The sequence below is a fragment of the Lepisma saccharinum genome, chromosome 10 (assembly GCF_977018435.1).
Source record: "Lepisma saccharinum chromosome 10, izLepSacc3.1, whole genome shotgun sequence".
NCBI lineage: Eukaryota > Metazoa > Arthropoda > Insecta > Zygentoma > Lepismatidae > Lepisma > Lepisma saccharinum.
In genome coordinates, this window is record NC_139238.1 from 911,498 (window position 1) to 924,940 (window position 13,443).

A 13,443-nucleotide genomic window follows, 5' to 3' on the forward strand; every position below is an offset into this window, starting at 1 on the left:
TAAATCTTATTTCATGAGCAAACAAACAAAAATAATTTCAAATTTCGATGTATTATTACAAAGGGAATAAATTTTTTATTAAAAACATAAAATGAAAATCCAGGGAAAATGATAGGTGATACAGCATTTCTACTTTCAGATTTGGATTCAGCGGGGTCGAATTATAAATAAAATCACCTATTTTTGTTCAAAGGAGCAAAAAAAAGTTTGAATTTGTTCATCAGTGTTAGTGTTCGAATCCATAGTTTTCGGAGTCGTTAAGCTAATTGGTGACTTTCACGTTCACATTTAAGATTAGTTACATTTTACACTTTAGTTAGAATTCATTATTTTCCTGTAATACAAGATTGGGATAAATAAATACTTGGGCAACGCCGGGTAATCAGCTAGTTATATATAAATAATGGAAAATTAAAATAGCATTTTTGGAGCTTATAAGCCACAACTCGCGACGACAAAACAAAACAACATCGATTTGAGCACCAAATCAATATACGTATTTAGAAAAATATCCATTCCTTGAATATCACAAGCTATGTGTTTATCTAGCAGGATAAATTCCGCCAGAGACAAGCTGCTCTTTCAAAATGCAGCGATTAGTGTTACTCCTACCTTTGTCAGAGTTGAAACACAACCTTGCAAATATGCTGAGTCAGAAGCACTAATCGCCAGCCATAGAAGTACATGTGTTCCCATTAACTTTGCTCCTCGTCAGAAGAAGAGCGAGTTTAAACATTTCCTGAGCCCAGCTTCTCCCGTGTACTTACGAGAACTTTCTGTTTCACTTTTCAGAGCCGGCCTGAAGTCGCTCCCCCACAACGCTAAAATGCATTACAACTTCGCCAACTATCTCCGAGACAGCGGGAACTTCGACCAGGCCGTGAAGCACTACAAGGAAGCCCTGAGGTAAGTTTCCATCTCTCTTGGTCGCCAGCGTGTTGCATTACGGCAGGCTGGCCAACGCCATCTTGCTCTTTCCCGGTTGCTTGGGAGAATCTCTTATTGCTGCAAATCAAATTCTGTTGGTATTCTAGTCTCAGCATTTTAGTTGTTCTAGGGTAAATATGATATCATGTGACAAGTTTTTTTTGGGGACAACACAAGTAAAAATTCGACCACTCTACGATTGATTGATTGAGTGATTTGCTTTATTTTACTTCGCTTTTTGTGCCACTTTTGGCTAATTTGCAAATATGGGGATGAGTGATGATGTGATAAAATTGATGAATGGACACTCACAAACATCCATGCCCAGGCCATGTGATGACCACTCCGCCATGGGGGCCGGCTACCACTCTACGAGTTGGCGTACCTTCAATATGGCGGATTTTCCAATATATCGGATTTTCTAATATGGCCGACATGCATTCCTATATGCAACATGAGATAACACACTAAATGCTGACCAAGGCAGCATTTATTGCAATATTACACCCTATAAATGTAATACACTAGAAACGTAACGTTTCCACAATCTTTTAGTGTGAATCTTTGTTTGAAGAAGACCCTGTTAGAGGGTGGAATCGTTATTTTTATGGTGTGTTATTTTACCATAAATTCTGCCTTGGTCGGTATTGTGGAGTATTTTATTAAACATGGAAACAAGACTTAATAGTGTTAGCATGAGCTAATATTTTTGCTTATATTTTCTTTGTATTGCACATAAAAAGTCACTTCTTAGATACATTAAAATAAAATTACAGTTCTTATAATGCAACAAACATTGGTGTAGGGTGAATATTACACCCCGGAGGCTAAGTTTTACCCTATAATTTGCGATTCTTCGAATCATGCCATTACTTTTACCTACTATTTATTCTTCTTGACGTGATTAACCAAAGATATGCAAAAGTGACGGAAAAAACACACAAATACGAACAGAGGGCTGGAGGGAGAGATAGAGAGAGATCTGGTAGAGGGAAGGAAGGAGAGAAAGAGAGAGGCGCAAGGAGGTAGAGAAAAGGGCGGAGGGAGGATGAGAGAATAAATGAGAGGTGGAGAGAGAGAAGATAAAGAGGTGTAGAGGGAGACGGACGGCGAGGGGTGAGAAAGATACAGAACGGAGTAAAAGTGGGAGAGAAAGAGAGAGATCATCAAGAAGAAAGTCTTGATCTCGTCCCAAAATCAAAAACCGACTTTCTTCTTTCGATTCCAACCCTGTACTCAATGGTCTAATACCTTTGTCCAGACTGAACAACAATGTAAAATACACATTTCAATGTTGTGAAATTTTATGTATAACAACAAGAAAAAAATAGATTCTGTCCATCAATACAGATGAATGAGTGAGGTCTTCTATGAAAACTTGTGCATCTTGCAGGTACTACAAAATCAAATTTGAAGGCACCTACCTCCGTTGTTTGTATTATATTCACCAGTTCCCAGTCCGGGGTATTGGCTGAGTCATGTTCTTGACTGTATAAATCTTCGTATCCTAAGAGTCTCATCATTAGAACTATAACATTCTTAGAATACATTACGTCACGCTCTGGAAACCAACCAAGGAAGATTTACCAAGTGACCAGAAAGAAAAGATGCCTTTCTTGCTAGTTTCTAGACACAATTTTTCGTAAATGTCAGATGGACCAAGAAAATGGGTGAGGGGTTCCTGTTAAGACTTCAACCGACTAATGGTTATCAGTGGTGCCACCCTTTTTCATCACACTGGCTTAAGAAAATCTCATATGTTTATCTCACCTCGTACACATTAACCTAGTGACATAAATAATAGACCTTGAAACGTTATAAAGTAATAAAACCGAAGCTCATATCGTCATGGAACGTATTGGAAACTAACCAATGTGGTATATTTGCACAGAGTGTTAAATATCTCCAGATTGCAACACTGGCGGTCAGAATGAACTGAAAGCCTTTTTTCCTCTGCAGACGTCACAACTCTTCAAGTGACGGGGGGTAAAAAAGGGGTTACTGGAATTTGGGGGAGGGGCAGCTGAAAGGCCACTGCAGCTCCGATGACCTTTCCCCCTCCCAATCCCCCTCTCACAAGGGAAGCCTTTTTGCGCCCCGAAAACTCTCAAACAGGGAACGAACAGGTTCGCGATGACGTGCCAATTATTGTAATTGCACGGTGCAATTCACTCGAGAAACTCCCTCACTGCTTTTTTTTTTTAATTTGTCCGAAATGTCAGTGGAAAATTAATGCCTTGTAGTTCCAGGGAGAGCTGTGATGTGTTCTCCCTTTCCAGGCAAGTACCTTGATTATACCATCTGTGCTGACTTAAGGTGTGTTTAAACCTCTCTGTATACGAACGGATGAAACACGAACAAAGTCCTTGAATTCCGAGCTTAAGGGAAGTGACATCAGCATACACGTCATAATTGTTCTCTCATTCAATATTACAATAATTTCTAAATAAGGTCTTTTGTGACCGACTGTCGACCAATCGGAGCACATGCTATTATAATCGATTATCGAGAAGAAGCATCGAGGTAGAGAATGCTATTTACTTGTATTCTAAGCGACGCGGAAAGGTTGACTTGCGAGGAAGCATAAGAGGAGCGGTGGGGCATTCTCGTCTGTATTTATTTATGCAACAAAGAATGATGTATATTTCTACAGCAGTAATGTGATAATAAAATATTTTCAATAATCAACCGTCTGTCTTTAAGGGGGTGAAACAAATCTGATAATCACAAATAATCTGACTCTAATAATATGGAGGAAAACCTACCAGTGCATTTTGAGTTCCTGTTAAATCGTGGGGTCGGGCATTCTCATGATAAAGAATGATATTTCCAGAGAACACCATCTGTTTTGGCATGCGAAAGGCATTTGGCAAGGCACCCTTGATCAATGTGCAGTAATACTGACCATTAATTCTGACCATTTCTACAACAAATCCACATGAATAATACCTTGCATGTCCCAGCCGGACGAACGTGTCCATGACATCGTTTATTCCCTTATTTCCATACTGTGGTACCAATGTTCTCAAAATATCAGCTGACTTCAGGTTCTCCTTCACAAGGAATCCTATATTGTACCGCTGCTCCACAGCTACACACACACTACTTGCTGTCTTTTTTTTTGCTGACACTACTGCACATGCGCCAAATTTCATCGAGACGAATGGTGCAATGTTCACGAAGAATGAAGGAACATCCTCCGGCAGTTACATCGATCTCCAGCTATTTATTTTCTTGTTCAAAATGACACTGTAAACGTTGAACGACCCTTGTATCTTTTGCAACATGTTATATTCAACATTATTTGAGTGTTAAGGCAAGTCTCAGTTTTAATTTTAAATAAGTTCGAGACGATGGAGATTATCCTCCTGATGGATGCTCTCTCTCTCTCTCTCTTTCTCTCTCTCTCTCCGTCCCTTCCACTTTTCCTCCATCCTTCTTTCTTTCTCACCCTATCGTCCTTCCTCTCCCTCTATATATCTTATTCTCTAGTCTCTGTCTCTCTCTTTCTCTCCCCCTCTCTATCCATTTCTCCTTTATTCTCTCATCCTCCCTCCGCTCTGATCTCTACTTGTCCCTCTGCCTCTCTCTCTTTCTCTCCTTCCCTCCCTCTAGAATCTCTCCTTCATTCGCTCCCTCTGCCCGTCTATCAGTTTTATGTATATAATAATACGAGGGAAAAAATGTTTAGAAATTAATGTTTCTGATTGGACTGTCTCTCCAGTAGACCAAAAACACGTACTCTTTCTTTTGTCCAATGGCATGAGCAGTGCACATTCATTCCCGCGTGGCATTCCAGCATTTTCATGCGTGGGGCTGATCAAAAGGTCACAGCTTCGAAAACAACGGGCTCACATTCCAAGTCAATTTGACCCGAAAGTCCGCACAAATTGCATCACGCGCAGGTTGCCAACCGCGGATGAGAATCGCATGATCCGATAAATCCCAGATACGGATGGAATCCGATCCCTGCATATCCTCTTGTTTTTTTCAAATGTGAGGCTGAGGGCTACAACTGCTCTGCCGAGCGGTCGATCCGCCATAGCCCTCCGGAAGCGGATTACCACTGCATCTTCTGCAACGAACAGGATACGAATCTTTCAGCACGGTCTACAAAAGTGTGCAAATTAAATGAGGAGAGGAGTTGGCAGGGATTTTCACCCTACAGAAAATGTTATCCCAGCAAAAGAGAAGTACTTCCATTCCTGCCAAGTATATTTTTATTCCTCTCAAAGAAAATGAAACAGTGAAGTGAAGTGAAACAGCGTGTCCACAATGAGACTCCAACATTTTGAAAGTCTATAACTTTTTCATTTTAAATTGTACAGCTGTGATTCCGGAAGCAGCAGAAGCAGAAACTTAAAAAGTTTATGTGGTAACGTTTTAGTGCGCGCAATAGCCGTAGTGGCGCTGCAGCACTCGATTGTTTGAAAATGGAGATTCCAAACGAGCGTGCACAGGTTGTGTGGTGGTGTGCAGAAACGAAATCACTTATTCAAGTGCAACGAAACTTTCGTCGTGCGTACAATAAGGATCCCCCGACATTCACGACTATAAAGAAGTGGTGTGATCAGTTTTTGGCGACCGGCAATGTTTTGAAAGGACGCTGTGGTGGTAAACCCAGAATCCAGGAACAGGTTGTAGAAAATGTGCGGAGGTCATTCGAAAGGAGTCTCCACAGACGTCAGTAAGACAAGCAGCGAGAGAACTTGGTATGAAACGGTCGACACTTCACACAGTTCTTCACTGCTTGTCTTACTCACATCTGTGGACTCCTTTCGAATGAACCTGTGCACGCTCGTTTAGAATCTCCATTTTCAAACAATCGATTGTTGCAGCGCTACTACGGCTATTGCACGCACTAAAACGTTACCACATAAACTTTTTAAGTTTCTGCTTCTGCTGCTTCCGGAATCACAGCTGTACAATTTAAAATGAAAAAGTTATAGACTTTCAAAATGTTGGAGTCTCATTGTGGACACGCTGTATATCATATCTTAACTATGTAACAAACAAACAAAATCATTCGTCTCCGTGAATGTCTAGTCGTCAAACATTCCCTTGCTGAAAAGTATGCAGCCTTTTGGATTAAAGGAGGACACCATTCTTCACCTGATCAACCTCACAGAGCAGAGACAAGAGCAGGCTTTCCTGGTGACGTGTTCTCGAGTTACCAGCCAGGATAAGTGTCGATGTTGGCTTGCAACGTTTCGAGCGAATACATTGATTTCTCTCATCATCAGGTAATATTGAAATGGAGACCAGCGTAGGGGTAAATGACTATGATGGGGCGGAGTTTGGAGTCAATAGGAAGACAAAGTCCAAATTCCGCCCCATCATAGTCATTTAACCCTACACTGGTCTGCATAATATATATGCGCTCGAAACGTTGGAAGCCAATATCGACTTAAACTGCTGGTAACCCAAGAATAGTTGCGTAACGTAGTCCTAACGCCTCGCCACTCGCTTAGCACATGTCCCCCAAAAGGGACTGAGATGAGGTACACACTTGACCAGATTACATAAAGGAAATTAAATAGTCTGTAACAACATAACTGCTCCACTTAACACAATGGAACGCAAACTGTGTTTTAGGTGATATGTAGACAATTATACCGCTCATATTTTACCTTAGATTAATCCTGGGCCTTGTTTTATATGTTTTATAATATGTCTATATATGAAAAACCAACTGATTTCAGGGTCACAATCTTGCCTTGTTTGCGTGGGGAAGTGTCACTTAGAATTTTCCCCATGCATGTAAAATGGACACAGTTACTGAACTTTAGTAATTGAGAATAGTGCAGACAACCTCTCAGGCACGGCTGGAACACACTTTAGTAATCTAGCGATAAGAGTGAAATCCATTACACCCACTATTCACATGATTTCCACCAGTAAACATGGCTGCACATCAGGAACAGGCGGCAGCCATTTGCACACAGACGTCAGAGACACCTATTGGCAGAGAGTGGAATGATAGAGAGCAGTGCAAAATAACAAAAAAAATCAAGGAATAATCCCAGGTGCAATTTGCCATTGTTTTGCACAATATTACAATGGCAATTAAAACATATTTCAATATTCCCTTCATTTTTAGCGATGATGCAGTTATTTTGTTACAGACTGTACGTTTATTATTGAGAATAACAGACACACAAAGGAAGATGGAACTTACCTGTTCGGGCACGCAGTATCGAACCCCTCTCTCTCAAAATCTCCAGATCTACTCTCTCTCAAAGCGAGCTGACCCCTTTTCGATAACTGCCGGTCCTCTTTGTCCTGTCGGACTTCACAATTGCAATGCGCTCACCCCAGCAGTGACCGGACATTTCCCTGAGAAACTCCTGTCTCATCATCTTTGAGTTGCGAGACTCGTAACTGCACCAACAGACATTCCACGCTTGTTCGAACAGCAGGCTGTACGTTTTCGTAGCTTAATACTGATATCTTACATGTATTAAAGTGTTTACAAGAAAGAGATTAGATGGACTTTAAGTTTCAACTTGACAATTGTCAAGCCTTCGGTGTTACTGGTTCGATAGCTTTTTTGTGTGCGAGTGTGAGTTTTCTTAAAAGTAAATATAGTGTCGTCCTAATTGCAAACAGTGCTAGTTGGGAGCAGTCCTAATTGCGAACACTTCCTGCCTAAACAGGATTAACCTCGATGGGCAGTGTCCTAATTGCGAACACAATTTCCGCCTTTGGACCTACAACTTTCACTTCCACTTCCTGTCTTTTTAACGATTTTTTTGAGGGACTTTCAGACTGGTCAGAGCCTTGTTGGAACATAGATAAGTCGACATGATTAAAGTTGTTGCGTAATATAATTTAATAATAAAAATGTGGCCTATTTTATATAACTACTACATACTGCACACTTCTTAACTGAAAAGAGCTTCGTCATTTAATAAATATATTTATTAATTTTAAATTCAAATTTCAAAACGTATGACATTGTACTTAAAAGATATGTATACCATCAATCCCCTCATACCTGTTACTGCTCCTAGCCACTTTTTCGTCCAAAAGAGAAAAGAAAAAGTCATCCATCATGATAAGTCAATCAGTTTGTTGTTGCTAGCCAAACCAGCTGTCTCTCTGAGTCACTACCCTTATTAGTTTTTAAAAACAGGTTTTTCAGTTACATGTTTCGCAATTAGGACATGGAAGTATTTTCTCACTTGTGTGTGTTCGCAGTTAGGATGATTTAGGTACTGTTCGCAATTAGGACACGAAACAACCCATACTGTTTCTAAATTGCGTGTAAATTTTATCGTGAGATCTAATAACCCAGGTCAGAACCAATGTTCTGAGGTACTTAGAACCGCAAGGGAACAGTTTAGTGTACTGACTGGTAATATATACAAATTTGCATAAGCAAACAAAACCCTACCTCCCTCACAAATACGCCACTGAGTGGGTATACCCTAGAAAGTAAAAATCTTAATTGCCACAGGGGCTTCTATTAGCACACATGTTGCTGACCCATACATTTTTAGTTATTTTAACCAGCTATCGGTCGCTGGTAAGCGCCGCCCTCATTTTCAATTTTAACGCCATTTAAACCATTGCCGTGTGGTGCTCCCTAGCTCACTTCTAGAGTGCCACGAGTGACCTGATCACATTCCAATGAGATGACGTAATCTGTAGTTAGAAAGTGACCATTGTCGTGGAAGGAGTGTTGTCAGAGTAAGCGCAGCGCGACAGATTACGTTAGTGTTTTAGAAAATATATATTTGTGCATTATATTTAGTCAATGATCTATGCTCTATTTAGTGAGTCTTCGTACCTATATGTTTTTGTCGTGTTAATAGAAAATACAAAATGTGTACGTGATTTTATATTATATCAGATTTGCGGAACTCATATGGAACTGCCCACCAATTCCCAGGAACGGGCGCTTTTTGTTAACGTTGAGAGATGTTCGCTTCGACGATGTATTACGCTGTTTGAAAACAAATAAGCATTTTGAAACAAAATGTAATAAGGGAGAATGGATTTAATAAACAGTAATACAAAACATAAATATTAAAAAATTAAAATGTGGTAAAATGTGCCTGAAACGGGAGAGAGCGCGCCGCCATCACACGTGACTGAAGCGAGCGCGATCGATCCCGGGCTAATCAAATATGAAATTAAATATAATTATGAAAAATGGCAATTTCCATTAAGCAAGCAGCTCACTTAGCTATGTAAATAAAATGTATTACGTTTTTATGACATTAACGGTAATGCAAAATTCTACTAAAAAATGTCCTTTATTTTGTGGCACAAAGCAATGGATCACATAACATTCTTTCAAGTGTTCAAACATGAATCTCCTAATGTTGTTGCAGGCCTCCGTGGCGGAGTGGTTAGCACAGTCCGCTAAGATTCCAGGCGTCGCCTCGAATGTCGGCCTTCGCATGGATGTTCTTTGCGAGTGTCTTTCCATCAATTTCATCATATCATAACTAATTCTCATCTTTGTGATTAGCCAAAAGTGACAGAAAAGTCAATCAATGAAGCAATGAACATTGGTAGCTGTGCCCTTTAGGCATAACGAGCTTAAAGTATTTGAATCTGAATTCAAAATTGTGGGTGCGTCAGCACTTAGACTATTTTGCACCCTTCACATCATACACAGTCCCACGCCTTACCATAACTAAAATATAACAAAATTATAATGTTCGGAGGACACACAATATTCTGACCTGGGCTAAAAGATGAGGTTATAGAAGGGAACACGCAACAGCTAAGAACAAAACACAGCCATTCGGAGGATTGTCCAGCCCTTAGCTTCAGGCGCCAGAGCCTCGTGAGGCGCCCCTTAGACCCCGAGCTTAATGCTCAGTCTGACAGAATTTATCTGGCATTTTCTAGGCTAAACAATTTGAACGCACAGATAAAGGTACGAAACAAACATTCGCTGACAGTTTGGAGGAAACGTGTTCGAAGCATTTTGCCAGGTTCATTTTTTCCCTTCATTTTCCTTATTCGACTGCGGAGACATCGCTTTTATTTTGAAGTGTTTTCTCACGTGGCCGCTTATTGAGCGCTCTCCGTGGATATTGGAGAGGAGGGGGTGAGGGGGGAGTGAACTCCGTAAGGCAGCATTTTTCAGATCCTTATGGCCTGTCTTTGTTTACCCAACGAGCCTTCAGGCAGCGCGATCAAATGCGCGGGATTCGAAAACAAACGAACAAGACTTAACAGAAGAAGACATTTGTTTGTTTTTTATTTTAGCTTCTTTCTCTCCCCTCCCCCTAAATTCAGCAACAAAGCATTTTGTGTTCCGTTCGCTTTTTTGCCAGTCGAGTTGCTCTGGTGGAAATTACGTGGGCTGCTTTTCGAGCCGTGCGTAGAAATAACAAACGCTTCTCCTTTGTCTTCCTACGGAGCAAGATCTCGAAACAAGCGCGCCCTTTTTTGCGCGCAGGTATATTTACCCAAGACACTGTGCATGCTAAATTTATTTTAGAAAATATGTTGATTACAATACTAGATGCCTGTTCAAGAACCAGCCAATTTGCAAATGAGTCCCTTGCCACGATGTTTATGGAATGCTAACGGGTTTATTGTTCTCGCCACATAGCATGTCTGTAACCTGACTCTGGATTCATCCGTGAAATGCACATGCTTCAATGTACTCGTCTAAGAGGCAGTGTAGCCAGCAGTACGGTAATTTCTGGTTTCTACTGATGTACAGTTCTGCTTCCGCAGATGAGCGTCAGAAATTCCTGCCAATGCAAAAACTGACAACAAAGAAGTTCTTTGAAAGAAATAAAACTTAAAAAAAAACTAAATGGTAACATTGTTAAGGGTAAGAAAACATTGTCGGTCTGAATAATAAAGGGCTCCCCTGTGCTTTGCACCACACCATGGAGTAGTATAGGGAGTGTGGGGTTAGGGCACCACACTTTCTTGATCTCGACCGAGCTGGGGGTGATGTGATCAGCACCACGCCCCTGGCCGCCTTTACCCCGAGATTTTTCTCCAGGTACCCACATTATACGACGCTGGGTAAGCGCCGGAGACGCTTGAACATCATGAAAAAGTCCCGGTTCCCTCCAGCCGGGGATCAAACCCCGGTCTCTCGCATAGTAGTCAGACGCCCTAACGACTGAGCGACCTCGACCAAAACAAACTGTAAATATCATCCAAGTTACACAAAGACTTCAACATTTAAAGTTACCCGCTTTCTGACTAAAATTGCTAGATTGATTCTTAGTTAACAACACGGTTTATGTACAGTCACCGGCAATAAAATGGGACACCTAAAGACTCAAATTCTTGCATCCTTGCAAGGCGTTTTGTGTTTTGCCTAACTCTACGGAGTTGGTAGAAGTTCCCATTGAAAATTTGCTATTAAAATAAACATCGCCGTAGAGTTAGGGAACACACACAACTTCTTGCAGGGAAGAAAACATTCCAGGATATAGGTGTCCATTTTCTGCCGGTGGCTGTACACGTGGGTTCACGCTATGACCTATATCTTCAATACACCAAATGGCGTATGGAAGGTACGCACAGACACAGACATACAAGAACTCTAAAAGGCATGTCTACTGTCAAGGAGACAAAATGCGCTCCCATTGACATGTCAGTACAATGTTTGAGACGTTGGCAAACCTGCCACTGACTTTAAGCCAAACAGGTCGAAGAAGATGAAGCAGGTAAAATAAAATACATAGTTTCTGCGTAGTCTAATAGTTAGTGCTCTTCCCTTTGATGCGAACAGTCACAGGTTCGATCCCCGATGTGAGCTCCGAACTTTCGTGGTTGTCATAACATCGCGAGGATACATGGGGATCATCTTGGACACGACCAGAGCGGATGTTCGTGTAGAATTAAACTTAATTGAACACCAGTACCCTTAAGGGAGCTTCCACACTGAATCGACAGGAAAGAAGCGACACGCGACCCTTGAGTCCATAAGAAGCATTCACCGTTCATACTTGACCAACAGACCGAGGCGACACAATGGAAGGAATTGATTTGAATTCAAATGCATTATTTAGCGTCTCTTTTCCGCCACTTTTATAGCTGATCACGACGATGATAATGGTGTGATGAAATTGATGAAGGGACAGTCATAAGAAACAGGTGTGTTCTGTCAGGGACTCGAACACGGGACCTCTTGAGTTATAGCTGGCTGTGCTGACCACTCCGAGTTCGAGGAACACGTGCAATTTGTCGTGTAGTCAGATTCAAAAAGTTCAATTTATTTTTGAAAGACACCGCTTGTCCCTTACAGTACAGCAGCTTACGTAACATTACCATTACCCTCAAAGTGACGTAATGCCTGCCTGGTAACGACTAAGCAGAACAGAACAAAATAGTCCGCCGGCGGGTGATTTGCAATCTTATACCAGCCGTTCTCGCGCGGCAGTTCATGCTTCAGGAACGGTCGTCGCCGGCGGCGTTATCAAACATAATTCCGCCGGGGGGTTGTCGTGTCAAAGGTAGTGCCGCGGCTCCATCTCAGTTCATGCAAGTAAATTACTCCGCCGCTTCATACGGTTTCATTAGCAGGCGTCATCGTTGTAACGTTGATGGCAATTTATGATCGTCCTTTGTGACGTTGTTTCATGATGGTCACACAATGCGTACGAACGCAAATCATTAACAATCGGTGCGAGAGAGAGGGTGGGAGAGACACACAGAACCTGGAGTATTTCGTTAAAGGGCACGGATCGAACAAAATGTACCGATGGGATTCAGATTCAGAGTAAGAAAGCATTATTATGATGATGATAATGATGACGATAATAACCACGTTCAAGATAAAAGGAAATGTTTATCTAAATAGCCTGTCAGGTGAAACAATTGTTGACAGGAGAAGGCCGGCCACTTGCTGGAACATCTGGAAAGGAATGTTCCAGATAAACAACTTTCTACTAATCTTGTGTCTGGAGGGGGAGTGATTTTTGTATATATATTTCATCTTCCTGTTCTGTACCTTATTTCATTTCTGTTTCATACAGAGTCTGAAGAAGACCTTGCTAGAAGGTTGAAACGTAACGTTTAGTTTATATTTTATAATAAAATTTATTCTGCCTTGGTCAGAATATTGAGTTTTTGGTTAACAAGACAATATTTTTTTATTTTTTTATTTGAGTACCATGAACAGCCGCGGTGGTCTAGTCGTTAGAGCGTCTGACTGTCAAGCGGAAGAACCGGGTTAGATTCCCGGGATGGGTGGATTTTTTCCGCTCGTCTCCGCATAAAGCGGCTCTGGGGCTCACCCAGCATCAAGTCAATGACTAACTGAGGGTAAAGGAGGCCGGAGAATGATGCTGATCACATCACCTACAAAATGGCCTAGATCGAGAATATGCAGGACCCTACCCCCACAACCCTTAAAATGTGCCTTCATGGCACTATGCTGTATGCACGGGGAACTTTACCTTATCATGAACCAAATTACCGGAAACATAAGCATGTCAAAGTATAGTGGCCGATTTCCATCTTGAACTGGTTAGCACAGTGAGCTACGGAGCCAGGTGTACAGGGTTCGAATCCCTGCCTCGG

General features: G+C 41.5%; 1 protein-coding gene across 1 annotated transcript in view; it reads left to right on the top strand.

The window, feature by feature from the left end:
- LOC145993730 (protein O-mannosyl-transferase TMTC1-like) overlaps positions 1-13,443 on the top strand; it is a 647,925-nt gene that overhangs the window by 496,366 nt on the left and 138,116 nt on the right. Inside the window, exon 10 of the mRNA XM_083129469.1 lies at positions 793-906. Coding sequence (XP_082985595.1) covers positions 793-906 — 114 coding nt within the window. The remainder of the gene's footprint in view (positions 1-792; positions 907-13,443) is intronic.